The sequence below is a fragment of the Populus trichocarpa genome, chromosome 15 (assembly GCF_000002775.5).
Source record: "Populus trichocarpa isolate Nisqually-1 chromosome 15, P.trichocarpa_v4.1, whole genome shotgun sequence".
Classification (NCBI taxonomy): Eukaryota; Viridiplantae; Streptophyta; class Magnoliopsida; order Malpighiales; family Salicaceae; genus Populus; species Populus trichocarpa.
In genome coordinates, this window is record NC_037299.2 from 13,016,917 (window position 1) to 13,043,987 (window position 27,071).

General features: G+C 29.4%; 2 protein-coding genes across 3 annotated transcripts in view; one reads left to right on the plus strand and one right to left on the minus strand.

The window, feature by feature from the left end:
- Positions 1 to 1,829: 1,829 nt before the first annotated feature.
- The window catches only part of LOC7481775 (BTB/POZ domain and ankyrin repeat-containing protein NPR1), a 124,177-nt gene continuing 98,935 nt past the window's right edge, over positions 1,830 to 27,071 (plus strand). The window contains exon 1 of the mRNA XM_052447387.1: positions 1,830 to 1,995. The gene's annotated coding sequence lies outside the window, so the exon portion shown is untranslated. The remainder of the gene's footprint in view (positions 1,996 to 27,071) is intronic.
- Positions 2,658 to 27,071, minus strand: part of LOC18110541 (uncharacterized) — a 61,788-nt gene continuing 37,374 nt past the window's right edge. Inside the window, exons 2-5 of one of the 2 annotated variants that reach the window (XM_052447376.1) lie at positions 8,124 to 10,162; positions 7,624 to 7,695; positions 4,093 to 4,173; positions 2,658 to 3,110 (exon numbers count right to left, since the gene is read on the minus strand). In XM_052447376.1, coding sequence (XP_052303336.1) covers positions 2,997 to 3,110; positions 4,093 to 4,173; positions 7,624 to 7,695; positions 8,124 to 10,064 — 2,208 coding nt within the window. In that variant the 5' untranslated portion in view covers positions 10,065 to 10,162 and the 3' untranslated portion in view covers positions 2,658 to 2,996. Of the gene's footprint in view, positions 3,111 to 4,092; positions 4,174 to 7,623; positions 7,696 to 8,123; positions 10,578 to 27,071 lie in introns of those variants that run through there. The other variant, XM_024593377.2, reaches the window with a different exon arrangement.

The window sequence follows — 27,071 nt, forward strand, 5'->3', positions numbered from 1 at the left end:
TATAGAAAAATTTACATGATACAGATGAATAAAATAATATATATATATATATATTTTTTTAAAAAATCACTATCCTATGCTATTTTCGTTCAAGGATAAATTTTTTAAAAATACAAAAGCTATTAGGTTATTTATTTGGAATGTCTTTGATGTTTTAATTGACTTTCACAAACGTTTTATCAAGTTTACTAGCTATTTCAAACTATTTCAAACGTGACACGTACGAGTTGGATTTTTTTTTTCAATAAAAAAATTGAACAAACAAGTTTTTTCAACATGTTTTTTAAATAAAAAATTAAATATAAATTAAAAAATTTATGTAAGCATATAATTAAACAAAACAAGAGCCATTTATATCAATAAATGAAAAGAAGTCAATAACAATAACTAAATATATATCTTGAAAAATCGAGAAACAAATATAAATCAAGATACTTGATCTAGCAACACAGATCATTTATTTAATTGTATTCATTACATTCTTTATTCAATCAAATGACAATAGAAATAGACGCATATATAATATTGATTGAATAAAATTAAAAGGAAAAAAATCTTATAAAGTTGTACTTATTAGAAATACTATTCAAAAATAAATATTTATTATTTTTAAAACTAAATCTCAATTATATAATAGATAAAAAAAATTATAGATAAATTAGAATAATATCTTAAAAAGTTAAACATATATAAAATAATTAAAAAACAACAACTATTTAAGGCATGATAAATAGAAAAAATAAGAAATCAAAGAGAGAGAAGTGTATTAATTTAAATATAAACTATAAATTTATTTATCAAACACATATAAAAAAGTATTGATTTTTTTTTAAAAGACAAAATTATATATAAAAAAAAGGAAAAAGGCCAATGTCTGGTTCAATTAGAAATGCCCTCGTGTCAATTTATGTTTTTATTTTTTAAAAAAGATAAAATTAGGCGAACGAGCGCCCAATATTTTTATGAAAAAAAATCTCTAGTTAATGTGTCATCTTGTTTTGCCAAAATTTCAGTTCTTAAGGTGCCTGAAAAAATAAATTTTATTTTTTTTATTTAAAAATTTATTTTTTAATTTATGTTTTTATCATAATACTTAAAAAAGAATTTAAACACCTTATTATTAAATCTATAAGTTGCATTAAAAAAAAATACACACATAACAAATCAAAATCAACTCAAAATCAAAAATCTTCTCAGCTTAGATTTGGCTTCTTATATAATTTTAAGATAAAAAAACATTTAAGTTGAATTCTCATTATCAAATAGATTTTTTTAACATTAAAACAGATGATATTGATGGACAGAGTTCATAGCTGATTACCCTAAAATTTAATGATCTCTTTCATCAATCAAATTAAAAATTAAAAAAATAACAAAAATAAACTTCAGTATTGCAATTGAATTGCAAAGCTATTGGATTGAAGTATTATTTAACGAAAACGAGTCCGAGCTGCGAGTGGGAAGATAACCGAAGGCCCTTAGGTGCGACAATCAGCACCTGTTTTCTTCTCACGTTTTTGCTTCAAGTCCTGATAAAAACAAAGAATGGATGGCATGCAGCACGAGTCAATGGTGCGACAGTATATGGCCCTCCAACAACATCTCTTCAAAGAAATATATGATTTACTCTGTTTTTTCAAGCAAAGATTTTTATTCATTATACTCTTGGGAGCAACGCCAAAAACGTTTGTGAGACATCAGTTTCTCTTTAACTTTTTTTTTTTTTTTTGTGGTTAGTTGGACGTGACAGGACACCTAGCTCGAACAATTGAATTTCGATCAAGAACTAAAGATAATGCGAAATGGTATCAAGTTAAAATACCTACAACCTTTTAATTTCACTGCTCACTTTAATATTCGGATTCAATTCACCAATATGAGACCCTTATCTTCTCTATTAAAAACTATATATTTCTTCTCTTTAATTACCAAAATATAAAATATAAAAAATTACAAGAATCTAATTCAAGCTTGCAAGGAAGCGAACAAGGACAGGTTATGCACTGACATCTTAGAGAGGGAAATGAGAAGGAATCCAATGGCCGGGAGTGCCTCCATCACTTCCCATACAATGGATGATGATCTTCACGTAAAGTTGCTATACCTGGAGAACAGAGGTATATTGTTCTGCACATGATAATTTTGTTCCTGTTTACAATTAACTTGCCTTTTCCCCTAAGAATTTCAAGATTAATATGCCAAAAGCTGAAGTTTTTTGTTAGTTTACTGAAATCTCTTTAGAGAGAAATCCGGCAATGATGTTAATTGAATTTCGGTGGCAAAAATCAATTTCTCTCCATATACATTGAAAATTGTTGTAGTATATCTATCCTCCAAACTTGTTTAAGTCTCATTATGTTCTTCTTGAGATCATAAGCTTGTGAGGTGTCAGCGCCATCAAAATATATTGCAGCGATGACATTCCATTTGGCTTTCGTCGTTGTAAATATGATGTAGTTACTTTGGAACCATTGATTTAATAGCCGTCCCTTCACAACTATATTTTTTATTTTCCTAAAAAATCCCTATAATCTTTCAAAAAAATCCCAAAAAATCTCTCAACTAGCACTTAAGAACAAATGGATCACTGTTTACATGTTTTTAAATTGATATTTAACCTTATAGAAACTTCTCAATTTTTAAGTAAGTACCTGAACTAATCTAAGAAGCTGAATGGGTCATCATAAGCACTTGATGATGTTGTGGCTCTTCCATTAACAGTAACAAGACAAGAATTGACTCTGTAAGAAGATGGTCATCAATGCAATTTTTTCAATACATGCATGTAAGATGAAGCCCAACAATACTATTGCCAGTACGAACTTATTTTAGTTAATTCACTTAAATAATTAAACTGATCTCATCATCGGATTGTGCTGGCAAACTTCTTGGAAGTAAATCAATTCCTTGCTGTGGAGCTGATGCTGTTAAATAAGATCTCAATTGGTCAACCTCTCGCTTGTTGTACTCAAGCACTCACTCTTTGCGCTCAAGCACTAGCTCTTCGCGGTCAAGCACCTTAAGCACTTGCTCTTCGCGTTCATGCTCTCACTTTTTACGCTCAAGATCATGCTCTGTATCTGCCGCCATCTTTTCGAGTATTTCAAACTCTTCAAAATAGCAACATCGTTAGCTCGACATTAGTAATTAACAAATTAGTGATTAATCAATGCAAATTATTTTTATTTAAAAATAGAAATTAGAAGTGTCATAAATTTCAATTTAATTTCTCGTTTCAATAAATATAGGGAAAGTAGTTTGACTAATTTCCTAATATTAATTGATTAAAACTTGTCACCAAATTAAGTACAATCTTGCTTTCGATGCATGCATGTTGTTGGAAGTACGCAAATTAAGTACAACCTTGATTAAAGGGTTTTTGTGAGTGTTATAATAATTATTTTTTAAAATATTTTTTGTATCAAAATACATTGAAAGAATTTTTTATTTTTTAAAAAATTATTTTTAATATCAACATATTAAAATGATCTAAAAATATAAAAAGAAATAAATTTAAAATAAAGAAAAAAATAAATTTAAATTGAAAATTTTTTAAATATTTTTAAATCATAAAAATAAACAGGGTTTAAATAAAAAAAATATGTGGTGTAAAAACTTGTGCAACACTGGATAAAGAAAATGTACGTAAGGTATTTCTGAAAATAAAACAACACAATAGAAAGAGTGGCAAAATGCAAAGCATGGAAAATTAACAGGTCATTAATGTCTTTTCCTTTGAAAAGAGAGAGAGAGAGAGAGAACCTCGCAGGATAATATTAAAAAAATATACTAAAAAGACGCAAGTGATTTATTGTGCAAATGAAACATTGTTTTTAATTACTCTTTTATCTTTATTAAAAGAATATTATGTTTGCAATTAGAGGTCCGTACAATTATCTTTACCGAAAGATGAATTAGTCGTTATAAAATTTATTAAGGACAAAATGGTGCAGACATGTATCTTTTGCTACAGTGTCATAACAGATTTGCACTTGAAAACAAGAAAAACAAGGCTTTGGGGCAAGGGGCTCTTTTATCTTTTGCAAAAACAAAAACAAGGTTGTAAAGTATTGAGACGGAAGTGGAACATACCTCATCAGGGCTCGACCCTGACATGGCTGCAATACCTTCCAAATAATTGTCTCTAGCCTCGTGATTTTCTTCTAGCTGCTCCTTGTGATGTTAATTGAATTTATTATCAGATATTCAAGTAGTTATCCGTTAATAAAAGCAGGTATTTAATATTAATCATTTATTTCAAATTTCTCTTAGACACAAAGGCATCAATATTACAAAAAAAATATTAAAAAGACACCAGTGATTTATTCTGCTTCTAGACACATTATTTTTACTATTTTACCTTTATTAAAAAATGGTTATGCTTGCAATTAGAGGTACAATTACCTTTACCAAAGAATGCGTTAGTCATTATAAAATTTATCAAGAATAGATCATAGTCATTATAAAATTTATCAAGGATAAAATGATCTGGATATATTTCTTTTACTACAGTGTAACAACTTATTTATCTTTCAAAGCAAGAAAAACTAGGCTTCAGGGGCTCTTTTGTCCTTTGCAAAACAAAAACGGTGTGTTTACATTCATACCCTTTGACCCTAAAAAAATTAAGATTATTAGCGAGGGTGTTTTTGTCTTTTTATATGGTTTTGTTGTAATTCTCAAGTGGTGTTAAAGATATTTGGATATTTTAATATACATAAATTATTATTTAAATTTAAAAATGGTTGGTGTGTGTTTCGGATAAGCCAACAAGTTGGTGCCTCTGGTCTCTTTTTGGGTGATACATGCGACGCTCAAATTGCACTGAACATTGCCTTTCAAGAAGGTGTTTGTTGCGTCTCATCACCCCTATCACAGTGGTGAGGCGCGTGTTCACGATCATGACACAGAAGAGCATTGGACGCGAGTTTTTCCCTCCCTTCCTCTCTCCTCCTAAAAAACCATGTTGGCCATTGCAAAAAAAACAAGAAAGCATGGCTATCTGTTTGTTAAGTTAAATTAGGTTCTTGTTTTTTTTTATTACAATGTGTTTGATCTTGAATTATTTATTGAGTTAATTGTTTTTTTCAATTTCATCTCTTGGCACTTGATTTTTATATATGATTGGTTCACATTCTTTTAATTAAAATATATTTGGTCTTGAATCATTTATTGAGTTATTTTTTTTATTTCATACCTTTACACTTGATTTTTTGTATTAGATTTTATTTTTATTCTTTTAATTATGGTGTGTGTGGTCTTGAATCCTTGATTAAATTAATTTATCTTTGAATTTCATCCCTTGATATTTTTTTTGTATCAAATATGATCCTCACTCTTTTTATTGTTAATTTTAGTTGTTTTTATCTTTTTCTTTATTGAAATTGTTTCTCAATTTCATCCCTTATAATTTTTTTTTTATTTTTGTGTCAAATTTGGTTCTCTTTCTTTTCAAGTATATATTTTTTAAACCACTTTTTTTTTTAATTTGTTTTTTCAAGTTTATCTCTAATTATTTTGGTTTGTTGGAGATTTTGTTTTGTTATTTTTTTGGATTTACCTTTTATGTTGTAATCTGGCCTCATATTCCATATCACCAGTTCTTATAATTGAATCGAGTTGGTTTCAGTCATTTAAAAAAGAATAAAAATTGCATCCATCATCATTAAGTTCATTGAAAATTGGTTTTCTTTTATTTTTTATTCTTTTGTGAATATGATTTTTCATTTCAATTTTTCTTTTCAATTCAATATTTAATGATATTTGAGATTTGATCATCAATATTTTGATTTCTAATTTTTTATCCTTCACTTTTTTTAACAAGTTTTAATTTTTATTCAATTTCATCCTTATATCCGTAATCTTGATTTTTTATTTTTTTTAAGATTTGGCCCTCATTCTCTTGGTTTTTATTTTTTATTTTGGATTCATTTGTTAATTTTTTTTCAATTTTTCCATTTAATTCAGAATTTTTGTTTATCCTTTTAGTTTTTTTTTCTTTTCAAATGAGGTCCGTACTCTCTCAAATGCCTTTTCTAATATTTTAATTTTTTTATTTCATCATTCGATATTTTATTTATAGGGATTTGGTCTCCTTGGTTTTTTCTATTTTTTCTATGCCCCACCCAGAGTAAATCTGGGACAATTATCGAGTCACAAGTCGAGTGGGTTAACTTGAGTGAACCCAAGTCAACCGAATCTTTTTTGTGGTATATATAAAAAATTCAAAATGATACCATTTTGAATTAATAAAAAAGGAAAATAGTCAACAGATTTTGACCCTATTTTGATTGGATTTTACACAAGTTAACCAAAACATGATTCAACCCAGGTTTTTGGTTGTCTTACAATTGATTAATGTTCTATAAGTTTATTTTGATGATCGTTATTTTTTTATTTTTCTTTTCAATTAGGTTTTTCCTATCTCATGATCCACGTAAGAGGTTTATTCGGATGACCCAAGTTTTTTCTAATGTCGCTTTTTCATCCTTTTTTATTTTGTCCTTCAAAATTCAATTATTTTTAGAACTAAATTTTTTTTTTCTATTTTTTTTTATATTGAGTTATCATATCTATTTGGTTCTACTCATGAGTTTTGACAACCACATTTGTTTTTGCTCGTGCTTTGTGTTTTAATACTTTTTTATTATTGATATTTTTTTTAATTTTATCTTTTTATATTTTTATTCTAAGGGATTGATGATTATTATTTTTTTAGCTTTTTTTCTAAGTTGTCGAGTCTTGGATATTTTTTTGTTCTTTAAAATCTAATAACAGTGCTCGAAACATTGTTTTTTTACATTATATAAAAAAATCAGCCCAGTCCACAGTAAAGCATCAGCCCATAGCAAAGCATGTGCCTTATGTCTGGTTTGTTACTAAAAATAAAATCATTTTATCAAGGATAAAAAATCAACAAGGCTGGACACGATAATTGTACTGGACACGATAATTGTACTGACTTGTAAAAGTTCTACCTTCCATTATTTGAAAGGAGATATCTATGGGTGTACTTTTGTTTTCATGGTAGGTACTACAATCCAACAATTTGAATATAAAGATAGGTAGAGTATTATATATCTGACCTATATATATAAATTGGATCTCCATTTTTGAATTTACATGTATATTTAATTATTATTTATATTATTTAAGAATAATTTTGTGAGATAATTAGTGTAAATTATTTTGATTTTTTTATGGACAATAGACTTTTTTTTAATGAAAATGTACCATGCAAAGAATTGTATCCAATAAAGATAAGTATGGAAAACTAAAAATTAGCTTCGATTGATGTTAATGCTATGCTTATACTCATATAGCTTAAACGTTTTCAATATTATCTCTCTAGTTTTTAAGATTACAAATGTTATCCTAATTGTTAAAAAGCTTACTGTTTAAAATTGGTTTTTGAATATATATTTTTTTTTGGAAATGTTTTTAAGTGTTTTTATGCAAATAATAACATCTATGGGTATATGAGAGGGAGTAAAAGAGAGATGTAAGGAAAATTGAAAGTTTTGATAGTTATTTAAAAAAAGAAAAAACAAAATGGAAACTATTTAAGAAAACTTTAGGGTAAATTGGAAGGTTTTAAAGTATTGAGATGGAAGTGGAACATACCTCATACATTGACCTGGCTCCAATACCGCGCACATATTTTCGTTCAGCCTTGCGATATTCTTCATACTCCTCCTTTTTGTTTTCGTTGAAGATTGCGGTGAAGCATCAATCAATTTATTATCAGAAATTGGAGTAGTTATCGGTTAATAAAAGCAAATATCTAATATTAATCATTTATTCCAAATTTTTCTTAGGCACGAAGGCATCAATGTTGACTAGACTCATGATCCACGTGGATTAATAAAATCACTTTATTAATAAAATGAAGAAAACGAAATGAGAACATTGAAATGGAAATAATCTGATTTGTTATTTTATTCTGACGCCTAAACAAATGTTGCCGGAAACATATAATTACTATTAGTTATGAATTTCCAAAATAATGAATTAAACAAACATATATAAATTAAAATAATCTGATTTGTTATTTTATTCTGACGCCTAAAAAAATGCAGTTTCGATCTATCGAGGTACTTGAGAAGGATTTTTGGTATACTTACCTCTTTCAAATAAGAAATGAGCTCGCCTAATCTTTTATATTCGTACTGTTCGCTCAAGCCAAGATGTAGCATGAGAAGGGAGACATGAGTGAGTAGCTCTCCACCTCTTCTCAGTTGTTGAGTATGTTCTTTCCATGGACAATGAGCTGCTGCGTATGCAACCATTTCTACCCAAACTTCATTTATCGTCCCCCATCGCTTCTTCAATTCCAATGAAAGCAATTGCCTGGCGAGCACATCCACACCGATTAGCACTGACTTTTCTGTTTTCCAGCGCCTTTGAAACGATGCATCGTCATAACCACGTGATTCACTGTTGCGCAATTCTAGATCATAAGGACCTTTTAGACCCCGCAACTCTCGCAAGGTTTCTTGATATGCCTCATCATCACCGAATCCTTTAGAGAGCATATTTGGTCTTATCACCAAAAGATACATCATGTATTCAGATAGGCATCTGCTTGTTTCATTTTCTGTGGAGACATTGCTTCCGTCTTTAATATCAGCACGATAACAAATCTCTGTTGCGAGATGCCAGACAAGAATGCTCCGACTGAATTCTACTTCAGTCGTGCACCACTTGTAGTTCTGTAACAGTTCCTCTCTTTCTAGCACACCATCTCCCCTCTGACCTATTATTTTACTTCTGTGATTCTTATCACAGACATTCAAATCTTGCTTAATCTTCTGAGCTTTCTCTCGAAGATGTTTGAAAATAAGATCTTCTAGTTTACCATTCAAATCTTTCCGATTCACATGCATCTGCCTCATCATTTCATCGATTCCCAGAAATTCCAAGAATTTAGGTGGCTCTCTTTCAATGGAAGAGCTTTTCAGGTTATACTGTGATATGGATCTCGACCACCTCTCGCCTCTAGGTAACTTCCTTATCAGAGAATAAGTTGCACCAGTCAGGGCGTTCCCTCCTTTTTCAGTCAACCAAATCATTGTCCGGTCAGACAAAACAAGGCATAAAAAAGCATAAAACTCGAGAAAAACAGCGGCCGCAAACAATAAATACGTAATTGCAATGTCGGTCGTTGAGTAGTCATGCTTGTCAATCTTGACCTGGAAGGTAATAAACGCAGTAACAGAGAGCAGAGAGCTGATACAGCGAAGAATGATTCCGCCACGGGAGTAAATCAGAGGCGCTTTAGTATAAAGCATATCATATATCAATCCAAGCTCAGCCTCTACCACCTTGAAGGCAACGTCTGTTGTATTTTTTGAAATCAGCTCCCGGCATCTTATTAGTGAAGGAATGTCAGGGACAAGATCCTGCATCATAGACTTGGATATATACGAAAAAACATAAGCTTGAAGAAGATAATCTCGCTGGTGGTCTTGTGGAGGAGTTTTTGATATTCTCGAACGATCATAAGAACGCCAAAAATCTCTGGGAGAAGAGTTTTTCAAACTCTTGGAGCATGAAGACCAGAGCACCCAAGTCCTCTCTGCGTACTTTGCAATGCCAACAACGAACATTGGGATCGCTATGAATGAGAGGATACCGCTATCCCAGGACCTTGAGAAGACATAAAAAGCCACCCCGACTTGGATGACAAGACCAAGTAAATGCCTTAACCACAACTCGTTATCTTCAATCGAGTATGCAGTGATTGTGTCCGGGCCACCAAGGTGCAGGAGTAGAAAAGGTGCCCAAAATGCCTGGATGGAATTGTTTGCTTTCTCTGAACTGTCACCTGATGAATCTCCTTGGCTCCTGGCTAGAGTACCCAGTGCAACAGTTGCCACCATGTCTGCTGATAGGTATGCAGACCAAACGAGAATCCTGATCCAGATTCTGCCACTGGTCTTTCGCCGAGACCCAAATATGATGAGGATGGTTTGTAGTAAGAGACTAAGCAAAACCATTCCTCGAATCTCCCAATTGTTCCATAAATTTAAGACTTTTTCAGGCAAATTTTTAAGCATTGTCATCTTTTCCCCAACTGTGGAAACTAGTTCTCTCGATGAACCCTTGAAAAAACAGTTTTGTAAGATGAAAAGGTAAATGTGGATATCTTTGAAAAAATCTCTTAAAATGAACAGCGAAAATTAAAGACTCTTATGAGAAAAGAAGAGGTGCAGATGGAGGAAGACAGTGAACAATTCTGAAGCCTTCGGCAATTCTGAAAAAAACACAGCCACCACAATTCTGAATGCAGATGGAGGAAGACAGTAAACAACCACTGCCGTTACCCACATCAAATCACCGTCATGAAGTCTTCCTCCCTCAGTGATCGATTAAATGCCATGTGGTTTCATCAAATTTGGGTTTCTTTTGATTTATGGGAGGTTCTTGAGATCGGTTTATGTTGGATAAGTGGATTTGAAGGAATCTGGAGAGGGAGAGAGTACAAATAGTCATGCATTGCTGTTAAACAAAGACTTGTGCAGTAAAAAGGCATTGACCATATAAATAATTGGCCTTGCACTGTTCCATTCTACACTTTACATGAGGAAAAGGATAGCGAGAAAGGAAATTGGCATCATACCTCAGTGGAACTTGACAGGACATGTCTGTATTATCGCTCAGATATCTATCAATGGCCCACACGCAAAGCCTTTATTAAATGGTCCAAGCGCTGAGACAATACCTGGTCTTTTCCTTCTTCTTCTTCTTGTTTTTTTTTTTCTAAATGTTTTTTTTTATACTCATCCCCGGCGTAAGAACATGCAAGTCTTGCGATTTGAACCGCATGCAAAATCGCTTTCACAAACCATAGTTACATGTACACGTAAGAATTTGGTACCTATTTATTATGCTAAATAGTAATAAAGATAATTAAGAGACTTTAAATTTGTTATTTAGGTTTTGATATCAAAGATTCTAATCTCATGTGAAAAAAATATTTTAATTTTATAATTTAATTTTTAAAAAATAATTTATATTATTTTCTAATAAAAAACAATTACTCTAGAGTATCTTTTTTGTTTTTTCTTTTATCAAGGTTAATCTGTCCTTGATCATCATTTTGTGCCAACAAACCTCCTATAAATGCTCTACGCACCTGTTGATGTTGTGTTAAAGCAGCTAAAAGAGATCTCAGCTGCACAATCTCAGCTAAAAGAGATTTATATTATTCTCTTGCTCTTTTGTTTGTTGTATTAAAAATTATACTTTGCATCCTTAAAATTCATTCTATCAAGAATTTTATCAATTAATTGACATATATGCAAACTATTAATCATTTCTTTTGTTTAGTCATTGCAAATCATTTCATTTTCACCACAATATACATACTAATTTTGTTATATCTGATTAATTTTTGTTGGAAGAAGCACGAAAATTAGAGTGTAACAGTTTTATAAATAAAAAATGCATGCATGGTGTAAAGTTTTTAAAAACACACAATTAAAAATGTATCGAGAAATATAAAAAAATACGGTGGATTTATAAATTTAATCATCAGATTACAAAATAAATTAGTGAAAATAAAAGGATTAGAAACACTCATTAATAACACTACAATGTTCAATCAATATGACTTTGAGCGTGGTAATTCTTCTACGATGAAAATAAAAGGAACAAGTCTCAAATTAGACTCCTAATTATATGGTGGGTTTCAATTGAACGCTCTAAGAAATTATTTTTCAATTTGATCCCTAGTTTTAAGAAGTTTTAAATTTTATCCTTTCATTTCCAAAATTAGGAAAATATTTTAATGAAAAACATCATGTTTCCTTCACATTAACAATATCGTTTTCATTGCATAGAATGTGCGTGAAGTTTTGAACCTTTAGAGATCCAATTTCTTAAAGATAAATTTAATTAAGATATGGCTCATAATTTTGATATTTTTTTAGCCTTGTCCCTTGATTTGGCTTCCAAAATTTCAAAATAATAACAACAACAACAACAAGAAGAATAATAATAATAATTAATAATGATGTGGATAATTGTAATAAACAGTGTTTAAAAGAGAGTTTTGCTAGCATTGTTCATGTCTTCGTAACATCCTAATTTTAATTAAGATATGGTAGTTGGCTAGGATACGAAGCAAATAAGAGCAAGTTGTAAGAATGAAGAAACTTTAAATTAGTTGCCTTTTGATTTCCTGAAGGACAAAGATTGCCTTCTTTTTTGGGAAACTTTAGGGTGCACTGGCTTGGGTACCAAGCAAAGAAGAGATACTAAATAGTAAAAAAAAAATGCAGTTTACAAGATTAAATTGGCTATCCTTTCTCTTGATGGTAGAGTTTTCTTTCTTTTTCTGGACACTTGAAAGAAGGAACACTGAATATCATTGAGGCAAGTAGTATCTTCTAGCTGAATTTCTTGTAGTAAGATGCTTGAACATTGAACTCCCTTGAAAATCATGTAAATTTTTTGTTGATTTAATAACTTAAAATATTTAGTTAAGATGGTTCTTCTATATTCTTAACAATAATATCGAATTTGTTTTTAATAATCCAGTAAGCACACTATCAAAGCTTCTCTTGAAAGACTAAAAGAATTCGCATTCAAGCTGTGATCCAATATTACAGTCATTTCCTAACTTCTGATCAATTCTATGATAAATGCATACAACTTTTGGTAAAATTAATTTATTAAACCATAACGTTGCTTTCTCTTTCTCTCTCTATTTTTTTTTGACATGATTTCTTTGGATAATTTAGTTTGATATCTTCAAAGGAATTTTGTGAGGTTTGGTTTTCTTTGGAGGATTTAAAAAAAACAGATATTTCTTGGACATTAAGGGATTTCGGGTTTGAGTGTGAGATATTTTATTAGGAGGTTACTTTCCTTGAGAGGATTTATTGAATATTACACAATTATTATTTTGGGTTAAATGGTATCAAGAATTGGAATCTAGTTTAAAAGAATTCGCCAATCGGTATCAACACACTCATTGGTCTGGTGGCTGACGAGTCCCCTCTCGTTCTATCGATAAAACCAAAAAGGATGTGATCTTCTATTTCAATTGCTGAACATGACAATTCAAAAGACAAATGATGCTCATAAGAACTGTCGCAGGGGGCACGATGTCATCTGGCGATGGTGGAGGCTCTTGTCGTGCCTCCTGATGAGGGGTGTTGTGTGTTGAAAAATTATTATTAGTTTTTGGAAGTCGCCACCAAGTATTATGGTTACTAGGAACCTATGGTCTGCGAAAGTCTGAGTAAGGGACTGGTTGTGCAAGGAGAAGATGCATCACGCCCAGTGCACCCTACCTAAGGTAAGCTGCATTGTTGTTTGATTGTTTTTAGGTTGAATTTCTATTTATTGGTCTTATCTAAGGCTCAATGCAGATCTCTCTTCATGAGAGAGTCTCTACCTTATCGTGTTAAATCCTAACCGTTCTAAAGTCTGAATACTAACATCGTATTTATTTACATATTGTATCTTTAATACCTGAGGGTGTATTTTATCGTATAATTTTACACCCCACAAATATTAAAGTCTACATCTAGATCCTAAAAAAAGATTGGAAAAAGATTTTTGATATGTTGGCCAAATCGTAATGTATAATCATAAACTGGTTACGATATCCATTTTTTTTAACATGAAAAAGATGCAATTTTATTCTTATTTTTTAATGAAAAATATGCTTAAAAAATTTTTAGGATTTGGCTGTATGCATGAAAATAATTTTTTTAAAAAAAGTAGAAATTGATTTAAAAGATTTTTTTTGAAATGTTTTTAATTTTAATTTTTTTTTGAAATATTTTGAAGAAAACCGAGTATTTTAATACCGGATTTATATTTTACAGTGTAAATATACAAACTGATATTATGCAAAATTAGTAGAAAAATATTTAAGAAAATCACAAATTTTTTTAAAAGGATATTTGAATTTTTTCAGAATTTTTTTAAAAAAATATATAATATAATATTATATATATATATATATATAATAAATATTTTTAAAACATGTGGGCTGGGTCAGCCCAGCTGATTAGGCCGAGCTTAACCCCGGAAGAGATGGGCCAATATCGACCCAAAATGGTTGGGCCGATATCGGCCCAGAATTTTAGTTTTTTGTTTTTTTTAGTAGGGCTAGACTAGCTGATTGGGCTGGGCTAGAATTGGCCCGACCCAAGTTTCATATTAATTATAGCAGCAACGTGAACACTTACTGTTCACGTGCTGCATGCAACCAAACTGTTGCAGGAGCTGCTGACGAGCGGAGGAGGAGGCTACCGGTGTCTGTGGTCACGAACATGATCAGGAGGTTGAGCTGATGTTCCGGGTGGCGTCTTTTCAAGGAATGGTGGAGGAATTGGTCGCACTAAGTAGTTTCTCATGGTGTACTACTTCTGCCATTTTGTTGCAGTAGGATTTTAAATGTGTTATGGGGCATTGTGTTCCAGTGTATTTGATGAATTCAGGAACACGAAACTTTTTGGGACAACCACATTTGGGACCAGACACATTTCTGATGCTCGTACTGGATCATAGAAGTCTACCCTTTCAATAGCTCTAATCCGGGCTTCCAGCGCAGCCATCTTATCTTGATCAATGTTATTAGATGACTTAGTCTTATGGGACTCGTTAGGAAATGGATCTATGACTGCAGGGGCTCGTGCTGATGGCATTGAGTGCATAAATGTTGGACCGTGTGGAGGTTTTTGACCATGTTCACTCATTGTTTCTTCGGGTTGAGCTGTTGTTGAAGGCTGAGCAAAAATAGTTGGTTGATTGGAAGGACCTTCACTAGAGGCGTTTCTAAGTGTTTGCTCGAGTAAGCTAGTGAGGCGAGCCACGCTTGCTTTCAGAGACTCTAACTCTTCTTGAAAATGGGCGTCATGGTGAGCACGCTTTTCATCTTCCATGTTTCTTGCTCAGAGTCGGGTGTTATAGGCTTTTTGGGGACCTATATTTCAACCTGATGCAAGTATGTATGTTATTTACAATGGATGGATGTAGGCGTGTGGATGCAAATGCATATATATTGGGTATGAATGGCAAAAACTCATGCAAAATGAATATGTAGGGAGATCATGCTCTAAAGGAAGGTTCTAGGTCATTACATGATAGGTAGGCTTTCTACCTAGTCTTAAAAGGGTCTATGAACTACCTAGTGACCACCTCACGTGAAGGCAGTATAGGGGTTTACAAGGAATGGTTGGGGCACACTGTGACCACCATTATCGAGTAAACACTCAGCTCATAGTTGGATGTTTCACGAATATGAACCCCGACTGAAAATCATGAGGCAGACCGCTACTTCCCACCCAACCTAGAATTGGGTTTATTTGCAAAATTAAAATGCTAAAGCAGTAAAAATGCAAGCTAAAATTAAAGAACAACAAAAAAAAAACAGGCAAACAAGCAAAGCTTAGTCCAACCAGACAAGGTGGTCCCCAGTGGAGTCGCCATCTGTCGCGGGGGGCGCAACGACGGAGGCTCTTGTCGTGCCTCCTGATGAGGGGTGTTGTGTGTTGGAAAATTATGATTAGTTTTTAGGAGTCGCCACCTTGTATTATGGTTACTAGGAACCTATGGTCTGCGAGAGTCTTAGTAAGGGATTGGTTGTGTAAGGAAAAGACGCATCAACCCCAGTTCACCCTACCTAAGGTAAGCTGCATTGTTGTTTGATTGTTTTTAGGTTGAATTTCTATTTATTGGTCTTATTTAAGGCTCAAGGCAGATCTCTTTTCATGAGAAAGTCTCTACCTTATCGGGTTAAATCCTAACCGTTCTAAAGTCTGAATACTAACATCGCATTTATTTACATATTGTATCTTTAATACCTAAGGGTGTACTTTATCGTATAATTTTACACCCCACAAATATTAAAGTTTACATCTAGATCCTAAAAAAAGATTGGAAAAAGATTTTTGATATATTGACCAAATCCTAATGGATAATCATAAATTGGTTACGATATCCATTTTTTTTTAACATGAAAAAGATTCAATTTTATTTTTATTTTTTTAATAAAAAATATGCTTAAAATTTTTTTAGGATTTGGTCGTATGCATGAAAATAATTTTTTTTTAAATAGAAATTGATTTAAAAGATTTTTTTTGAAATTTTTTTAATTTTAATTTTTTTGAAATATTTTGAAGAAAACCAGATATTTTAATACCGGATTTGTATTTTACAATGTAAATATACAAACTAATATTATGCAAAATCAGTAGAAAAATATTTAAGAAAATCACAATTTTTTTAAAAGGATTTTTTATTTTTTTCAAAAAAAATTTTATAAAAAAAATATATAATATAATATTATATATATTAAATAAATATTATTTAAACAAGTGGGCTAGGTCGGCCCAGCTGACTGGGCCGAGCTCAGCCTCAGAAGAGATGGGCCAATATCGGCCCAAAATGGTTGGGCCAATATCGACCCAGAATTTTAGTTTTTTTTTTTTACCTAATTTTCTCCTCGCTCAGGTCATCAACGAAGCCTCTATTTATAGGCGGTGGAAGAGGGTAATCTCGTCTACACCGGGGTAAAATTTCAGCCATTGATTCAGTTGGGAAGGATTCTAACCGTTGGCTCAAAGTAGACATCCTGAGTTGTCAATTCTGCAGAAAAAGCTGCCTGAGTGGGTATGTTTAAGCCAGCTCCGACGCCGCGTGGTCGTCATTCAGACTTAAATATTCAGATGGGGATGTATAATGACTGTAGAGGATCATTTTTGTGTAATTTTGGTTAAATTTGGTGGGCGTTTAGTGCATTAAATGCACCTGCAAAGTAGACTATCGAACCAGCTTTAACCGAGTAAAAGAAGAAGACAATGAACAGTGACCATACAACGCATCGTCTGATCCTTTCTTCTTTTTTTTTTTTTGTAAAACGGCGCCGTTTTGGACTGGAATAGGGATTTTTACTAAATTTCAATTGAGTCCTTTTTCTTTTAATTGCTTTCAATTGAACCCCTAATTGACCTTGAACTTTTGATTTAATGCAATGAAGCCCCTTCTGAACTTTAATTGAAACCCTGAAGTTACGCGCCTTTTACAATATCGTCATTGGTCTTGGAATTTATCAATTTAACCCTTAATTGACCATTAAACTTTCAATTTCTTCAATTTAGCCCCCGATTTTTCTCAATTAAGCCCCTAAAGTGTGGCGCCTCTTGCAGATTGGTCCTTGGATGCGAATTTTGTCGATTTAACCCCTAATTGACCCCAAAACTTGAATTTTCTTGCAATTTTGCCCCTAATTCCAATCAATTAACTTGGTAAAAATTAAATTTGATCTCTGAAAATTTCAATGTTCTCAATTAAACCCAAATTAAGCTCCCAAACTTAATTAAGCCCCAAATAAAATTAATTTGACCCATTTAAAGTATAATTAAGTCCTTAAACTTAATTAAATCCTTTAATTGGACCCAAATTAATTCTTAAACATAATTAAAATTTAATTTGGCCCATGATTAAATCAAATTGGCCTATTAAAAATTTAATTATGTCCTTGGACTTAATTTTTCACTAATTAAGCCCCAAATAAAATTAATTTGACCCATTTAAAGTATAATTAAGTCCTTGCATATAATTAAATCCTTTAATTGAACCAAAATTAATTATAAACATAATTAAAATTCAATTTGGCCTATGATTAAATCAAATTAGCCTATTAAAAATTTAATTATGTTCTTGGACTTAATGTTTATACAAATTCGTCCAATAATCATTTAATTTGAACTTGAATTTGCATTGTTTCCTCCATTTTTTGGGCATAAAGGGGTACAATTAGGCCTTGAATTTTCCTAAAAAATTACAGCTTGACTTCCCGGCCTATTTTCTCCACGTTGCCAGCCTTTACTTTATTTTTTTTATTTTTATTTTGAAAAACCAGGGATAATCCGAGTCATTTTCAAAACTAGAGAAAAATCTTATAGAAAGTAAGTAAGAAAAGAAAATAACATAGCCTAATTTTCAATGAAATAAATGTTGAAGGATAAAACTACAACAAAGAGATTAAAAAAAAAACTAAGCAATCTCAAGCAAATCTCTCATACCTGGGGTAGTCTTTCGAATTTATTACGATAGAAATCTTAAATTCAGGTTAAACGGAAAAGCTTATTTCCCAATTAATTTAATGTTAAAGGATAAAATAAAAAAATATATTTAATTCTAATAAATTTACCAAAGTAAAACAAATAGCAATAAAAACAATATAAGGATCATATTTGACATAAAAAATAAAATTAAATGACGAGGGGTGAAAATAAAAAATAAATTCAATTAAGAGAATGATTCAAAACAAAACAAATAATAATAAAAAGAACAATAACCAAATTTAATAGATAAAAAAATTAAAGGAGGTTGAAGTTGAAAAAAAATTTAATTTTATAAATCATTTCAAATAAAATAAATTTTAATAAAGGAATATGAAATAAATTTAAAAAAAAAAATAAATTAAATGGTTGTTTTGAAAATATGAAGGTTGAAGCATTAAAATTGAAGAGTAAAGCGAAAATAATGAAAAAAAGCTGTTAGCATTGCACTAGAGGCCCGCATGCTACAAGCATTACCCAAGATTTGAGGGGTTGTTGAGACAATTTGAATGATATCCTGAAAGCCACTATTTGATCATCGCACCATCTTATACATGCTATCTAAATGACTAGACTTTAACTCATATGTTGATGTTTACAATATATGCATCAATCATTTTTTTATAATAATTTTTATATTTATTTAATTACAAAAGTGCTCATTATTCAACCTGATAACAGCAAAAAAAAATCAAAATGTAAAGACGAAAAAGCTAGGAGCACTAGTTAAGGAATTTGTGATTTTAAGTTATTTCAAAATTTTCTTGTTTTCAAAAGTAAATTAAAAATTTTATTTTGCAAAAAAAAATATAATAAGACTTTATTATCTTTAATAGCCGGGTCATATTCATTTTTTTGATAAGGAAAAAAAATTACCATTTCATCATTTCAATTTATAATATAAATGAGTTTAGAGCTATATTTTCAAATACATCTTTCTGCTATATTTTTTTTTGGTAATGTTTTCAATAAACAATTTTGAATATCAATTTTTTTATTCTTATTTTTTTAATTATCAATTAAAGACTGTCCTTAATTTTTATGTTTTTTATCTATATTTTCATCTAAATTATACTTTCTCCGTATGACTTTATCTTTAATGTTTTCTATCAAATATTCTAACATAAATCCCAAATCTTTATTTGGAAAATTAAAAAACTTTAATAAAAATAAAAAATAACTCAAATAAAAAATGAATAATAATCTAATAGATACATTTGATGTTTGTTTAAAAATTATTATTTAATTTAAAAAACAGCTTAGCTAATCGATACATTTGATAAATAAATTGTCGGTTAGCACGTGGCACCGAATACCTACGCGTACAAGGCGACCAAAGCTTGAATTACCACGTAACCTTCTCCACGCTGCGGTCTCTTCTCGAGGGAGACAGTACAGGTGTCCTTCATGGCATAACTCTTCTTTCCATAATTGTATATTTGTATGCACTCGATACAGTTTAATATTGTAATTAAGATATATATTTTTTATTTTTTAAAATTCTTTAAAAATAAAAAATATTTGAGAAATGGATCATTAACTTGAATAAGTTTAATAAAATTGGTTAATTTAATAACATGATTTAAAAATCAACAATAATTAACTATAAAAATGAGATGATAATATCATATTTGGAAGGAGAATGAAGAAAAATTTATCAAAGACTCGTGAACACCACTTTACCAGCAAAAAAAAGCTAATCAAGACGGTTATAACACTATTGCAAAAGGTTGTACGACGAAATCAAAAGTAGGGATGATTATTTTTTGTTCGGTTATGTTTTTATCAAAAAAAATAACCAAACTAGATTTAAAAAAAAAAACCAAAACTGAACTTAAATCAGTTCAAACCAACAGGTTTCGGTTCAGTTCGGTTATTTTTGAATAAAAACCATTTTTTTTGTTTGGCTCGGTTTTTCCAGTTTGGGTTTGGTTTTTCAGTTTCAGATTTATAAAACCGAACTGGTCGGTTTTTTTAAAATTCTAACCAGTTTAATCGATTTTTTTCATGGTTCGATTTTTTCAGTTATTTTTTTTCCGGTTTTCTAAGTTTAATAAGTTTTTCAGTTTTTTTGCTCACCCTTAAATTCAAAAGATGTCACGCACACCATCATAGCAACGACCCGAAAAAACAAACCTAGCAAAATACAATGAAGCGAGCATTTTGTGTTTATATTGAATCAATTGATCTAATTTAATTTAAAAAATAAAGTTATTTTTAAAAAGCTAAATTTAACAAAGAACGGTAATAAAAAAGACTCGAGATAATCCAAGTCATTTTCAAAACTAGAGAAAAATCTTATAGAAAGCTGGTAAGGAAATAAAAATAATAGAGCCTAATTTCTAATAAAATAAATGTTAAAAGATGAAACTAAAACAAAAGGATTAAAAAATAAAAATAAAAAACTAAGCAACCTCAGGCAAATCTTATACCTGGGTCGGTCTTCCAAATTTATAACCCATGAAATTCTAAATCTAAGTTCAATCAAGAAGCTTATTTTCCAATTAATTTAATGTTAAATGGTAAAATCATAAAAAAAATATATTTAAATCTAACAAATTTACCAAATAAAAACAAATAGTAATAAAAAATAAGAATCATATTTGACGTAAAAAAATTAAATTAAATGATGAGAGGTGAATATAAAAAAATAATTAAATTAAAAAAAAAAATTTAAAACAAAACAAATAATAAAAAAAAGAACAAGAATCAAATCTTATAGGTAAACAAAAATTAAATAAAGATGAAGTAGGAAAAAAATTTAACTTTACAAATCATTTCAAATAAAATAAATATTAATTAAAAAACAAGAACTAAATTTAAAGGAAAAATAAATTGAATAGTTGTTTTGAAAATACGAAGGTTGAAGCATTAAAATCAACAAGTAGGGTGAAAATAATGAAATAAAGTTGTCAGTACCACATTAGAGATCCGTATGCTATAAGCATTGCTCAGAAACCAAGGGGTCGTTGAGACGTTTTGAATGCAGCCTCGAAAGCCACCATTTGACCATCGCACCACCTTGCATGTGATGCTTAAATAATGTGGCTTCAATCAACGTGTTGGCGTATACAATTCATGTATCAATCCATTTTTTTAAAATAATATTTATATAACTCAATTACAAAAGTGCTAATTATTCAACCTGATAACAACAAAAAAATCAAAATATAAAGATGAAAAAGCCTATGAATGCTAGTTAAAGAATTGATGATTTTAAGTTAGTTCAATATTTTTTGTTTTCAAGAGTAAATTAGTAATTTTACAGTGTAAAAAATATATATATAATAAGACTATTATATTTAATAGACAAGCCATATGATATTTGGAGAGAAGGAAAACATCATTATTTTACTATTCCAATCCACAATATAAATGAGATTAGAGTTACAATTTCAAAGACACTTTTCTATTTTTATTTTTTTTTCATAATGTTTTCAAAAAATAATTTTCATTATCAATTTTCTATTCTTAATTTATTTTTTTGAATTCTCAATTAAAGACTTTCGTTAATTTTTAAGTTTTTTTGTCTATATTTTCATCTTAATTATACTTTCTTTGTAAAAACTGATGTCATTGTTTACCTTTAAGTATTCTAACATAAATCCTAAATAGTTATTTGGAAAATTAAAACAATTTAATAAAAAAATTAGAATAAAAAATAACTGGAGTATCAAATTGATAATAATCTAATAGATATATTTGATATTTGTCTAAAAATTATTATTTAATTTGAAAAAAGTAGCTTAGCTAATCAATATCATAAATTTTATAGTATTTAAATAGTAACTAATAACATTCAATTAGTTAATTAATTGAATCCATTTTATATAGAAAAAAATTCCTGTGAAGATATTTTTATTATTTTGTATAAAAAATAAATTTTATTATCTCTTCTATTTATATTTTTTTTAAATTAACTAACAATATAACACTAATTACAATTTAAATAACATAACAACTTTCCATGATTGCTCTTTTTTATCGTTATACAGTCCAACCCAAGTAATTTGCTGGGGAGATATTCTTATCATTTTTTACATGTAATAATTTATTTTTTAATAAATTAATTAAGATATATCACTAAATTAATTAAGATAATAAAAGTTTTTTTTATCTCACATTGAGAAAAATATAATTTTTTTATATACATTAAAGGTTTCAAATCTTAAATTAAAAAAAAATTAAATATTTTTCGAGTATTTATATAGTGAACTTTAAAATGAGTTAGCAACCAACTAAGAAATATGAAAAAAGAGGTGTCTTTGAGTATGAGAAAAAACACATTTTAAAAAAAAACTCTATTCGATTTTTGTCGGGTCAACCAGTTTACTCTAGGCCAATTGTCAACCCGAATTTTGAACAAAATAGATTTGGCTAACATTATTGAATTATGCTGGTAGCAGAACCCACTGTTGTTGGGTCCTAGTAGAGCACGACCCATCGTCATTGAGTTCTACTGACACCAAGGCCCAATACTCCTGGGTCCTCTGCCCACCATTGCCTTATGTTGTCATGCCTTCTTGGCTGGGTAAAAGACCTACTGTCTTTGGGTCCTGCAAGGCAGTAGGATCTAGTAAACATGAGTTTGGCTACGGATTCAGACTCAATATCTTGATAATATTACCCAAAATAATATTATATTATAATATTTATGAATTGTTTTGTAATTGATTTTATTGTAAACAAATTCTCTAATATAATACAAATAAATAAAGTATATGATGTGAATAAAAAATTTATTTAGAGCTCCATCAACTTTAATATGATAATATATATATGTTTTTATTTTAAAGAATTCACAGAGATTATATGTGAACATGTATTAAGAATATGCACATATAAATTTTTTATGTCACTATTTAACTATTTTTTGAGTATTAATAAAGTTTGTTAAAATATATAAATCATTTAGTCTAAGCTAAAACAATAAAAATAACATAATACAATTACTAAGATTTCTTTTTAAAAATAATATTACTAAATAAATTCCCGTTTATGTCCATTAAAGATAATATAATCCTTCAAGTGAGACAACTTTACTCTTTTTTATTTCTTTATTTTTTTTACTAAAATAGATTATGCATATACTACATTCACCACTATTGTTAATATGCTATTATTTTTGAAACATAAAGACAAATATGTTTTTATAAGAAAATTCAACACAACTTCAAATGAAAAAAAATTATCTTCACCTAACTTTTATACAATATAATAAAACTCTTATTCTTTCATTTCCTTGTTATAATATGAAAAACAAATAAGAGAAAATAAAAAAATTAAAGTGTTGGGTCTTACTGGGCATGACCCAACATTGATTTGTCCTATTGAGGGCAGAACCCAACGCCATTTAATGGGTTCTGCTAGCCACAAGACCCAACCCCATATAGTGGTAACAGTTAGATCCTAGTGGCAACAGGACCAAACGACCTTGCAATACTTGTTAACTAAAAAAAACACATCTCACAAGCAAGGTTGTCAATTATGTTCCGTTTCGTCTGGAATGGCCAAAACATTTCATAACAATTCAAAAAACAGAACAAAATGGAACAATTTTCATCTCATTTCAAATCTTGATTCGTTCCAGATTTTTCAGCTAAATTCCGTCATGAATATTCCGGTTTCATTCCACATGTTCCGTTCTGGTTTTAAAAAAGCCATTAAATCAAATTGAACCTGGTTCAATTTAATTAATTAAACCATCCAAGTATGATATTAATAATAATATTGAAAATTATTATTACTATTTTCATTAATAATGATATTAGTTTTTTAAATTAGATTTATCACTAATATATATGGTTTATATTCATGTTGTTTTTTTTTCAAGTTTATAATTTGTAGGAATTTGAGCAAAGTAAGGGATGCTTTAGATCCCATTAGTTTTGATAGCATTGACCTAGCTTTATATTTAAAATATTTATGTTAAAAATTTTTAATTTCATCATATTTTAATATTTTGTTTTAGTTGAATTACTTTAAGTTAAAAATCTATTTAATCTTGATCATTTAGAAATATTTTAAATTTTAAAATTATATTTGTTTGACATCATGTTTGTGTTATATAATTTATAATTAATTTATCTTGAATTTGAATTATATTTGTTAAATATGTGTATGTGTGTGAACAATACAACTCCAAAAATATTATGCTGAAATATTTCAAAATTAAAATATTTTATTTCAATTAAAAAAATAAAATATTTACTAATATGGAATTCACAACCTTGTTACAAGTGCTAAAATATTGTTTATAGTATAAACACTTTATGCAATAAATTTATATACACGGTAAATATACAATATTTTTCCCACATTTTTTAAATAAGATATAGAATAATAAATATGGATAGGGTTAGCACGTAGAACAACAACGTTACACCTCGAAGATGGAATCGACCACCGACAGTTGTATAATACCAGCCGCCCTCAATAACAGTGTATTAGTCAAAGCCTTATCCTTGGTCTCTCTCTTGTCAGCGTAAACATTCAACATAGATGGCTGATTATTTTTTTTAAAAAAAGATAGATGGATTTTTCAAAAACAATATCATGGTTCGGTACAGATTTTTGGGATAATAATACATATTAAAAAAAACTAAAACTGCTCAGTATTTTACTATGTAAGTCCACAGTAAAATGCTAAGCAGTCTTTTTTTGTTTTTGTTTTTTTCTCATTTTTTTTTCTCTTCTTCTTCTTCTTCTTTTTTTCGTTTTTTTCTGTTTTTATTTTTTCCCTTTTTTTCTGTTTTTATTTTTTTCCCATTTTTTTCTGTTTTTTTCTGTTTTTTTTTTTTGGTTTTCTATGCCTTTATGGGTTTTTTTTTGCTTTTTTCTTTGTGTATTTTTCTTTTAATGAATTTTTTTTAATTTAATTTAGTTTGTTAATGTTAATTTTTTTATTTAGTTATCAAATTTTCATAACACGGATCCCGAGTTTGACGGGTTAACTTGATTTAACGAGTTAACCTGAATTTTTTTTCTTTTTAATTAATAGCATATACTAAAACTGTTCAATGTTTCACTATGCACTCCACATTGAAACACTAAACTGTTTTTTTTTTTTTATTTATTTATTTATTTTGCTTTTTATGCCTTTATGGGTTTTTTTTTTGCTTTTTTTCTTTGTGTTTTTTTTAATGAATTTTTTTTGTTTATTTTAGTTTGTTAATGTTAATTTCTTTTTTAGTTATCAGACTTTCATGACACGGATCCCGGGTTTAACGAGTTAACCTGGTTTGACGAGTTAACCTAGATTTTTTTTTTGCTTTTTTTAAAGTTTGACGAGTTAACCCGGAATTTGTTTTTTGCTTTTTTTTCTTTTTAATTAATTTTTTTTCGTTTAGTTTAGTTTTTTAATGTTAAATTTCTTTCTATTTAATTATCAGACTTTCATGCCACGTATCCCGGGCTTGACGGGTTAACCCGTCAATTTTTTTTCTATTTAGTTATCAAACTTTCATGATGCGAATCTCAGGTTTGACGGGTTAATCTGGTTTGAAGGGTTAACCCAGTTAATTCAGATTTTTTTCTTTTTTTTCATTAGTTTTTTTCTTCCTGTTGGTTTTTTTTCTTTGTTTTTTTTTAATTAATCTATTTAATTATCACACTTTTATGACACGACCTTGCAGCCAGATCCACATTCAAGACTCTTGGGTCCGGTGTTGTAGCCAGACTCACTTAAACTTGAGTCATATAAGTTTAATATTATTATTAATATTATAAATATTACTCTCGGGTTAAGCGTTGCAGCTAAACCAAAGGTTCTTGGGCATATCTTTACAAAAAGACCCAACACTCTTAGATATTAGCCTTTTTTGATATTTTTTATGCAAGAAAAAAAATTAACTCGTGGCGTGTGCTTTTGTTTTTTTTTTCTCTTTTTCTTTTTAAGCCTTTTACTGTGGATTGCACAATACAGTTCACAGTGAAAAAGCTGATGCCTTTAGTTTTTTTTGTCTTTTTTTTAATTATTTTTTTAATTTAGTTTCTTAATATTAAGTTTTTTCTATTTAATTATCAGACTTTTATGACATGGATCCCAGTTTCGACATTAATCTTTTTTTTAATTTATTTTATTAATAATAAATCATTTTTCTATTTAATTATCATACTTTCATGACATGAATTCCAGGTTTGATGGGTTAACCTGGTTTGGCGTGTTAACCGGGTTGATTCATATTTTTTTTTCTTTTTCCTCATTAGTTTTGTTCTTCCGATTTCATCTTTTAATATTATATGCAGTTCACAGTGAAAAGGCTAAAGCCTTTAGTTTTTTTTTTTGCTTTTTTTATGCTTTTCATTGTGGACTGCACAGTGTAGTCTACGGTAAAAAGGTTGATGCCTTCTTTTTTTAATTAATTTTTTAATTTAGTTTGTTAATATTAAATTTTTTCTATTTAGTTATCAGACTTTCATGGCACGGATCTCAGGTTTGACGGGTTAACCCAGTTAATTTAGATTTTTTTTCTTTTTCTTCATTAGTTTTTTTCTTCTTATAAGTTTTTTTTCTTTTATTATTTCTTTTTATTTAATATTTTTTTATTTAATTTAGTTCATCACTATTAAATTTTTTTCTATTTAGTTATCAATTGATGCCTTTAGTTTTTTTTTTTTGCTGTTTTTATGCCTTTAACTATGGACTGCACACTGTAGTCCACAGTGAAAAAGCTGATGTCTTTTTGTTTGTTTTTTACCTTTTTAATTAATTTTTTTTGTTTAATTTAGTTTGTTAATGTTCAATTTTTTTTTCTATTTAGTTATCAAATTTTCATGACACGGATCCCGAGTTTGATGGGTTAGCCCAGTTAATTTTGTGTTAACCCGTCAAATTTTTTTTTCTATTTAGTTATCAAATTTTCACGACATGAATCCAAGGTTTGACGGATTAACCTGGTTTGAAGGGTTAATCCAGTTAATTCAGATTTTTTTTTCTTTTTCTTCATTAATTTTTTTCTTCCTTTTAGTTTTTTTTAATTAATC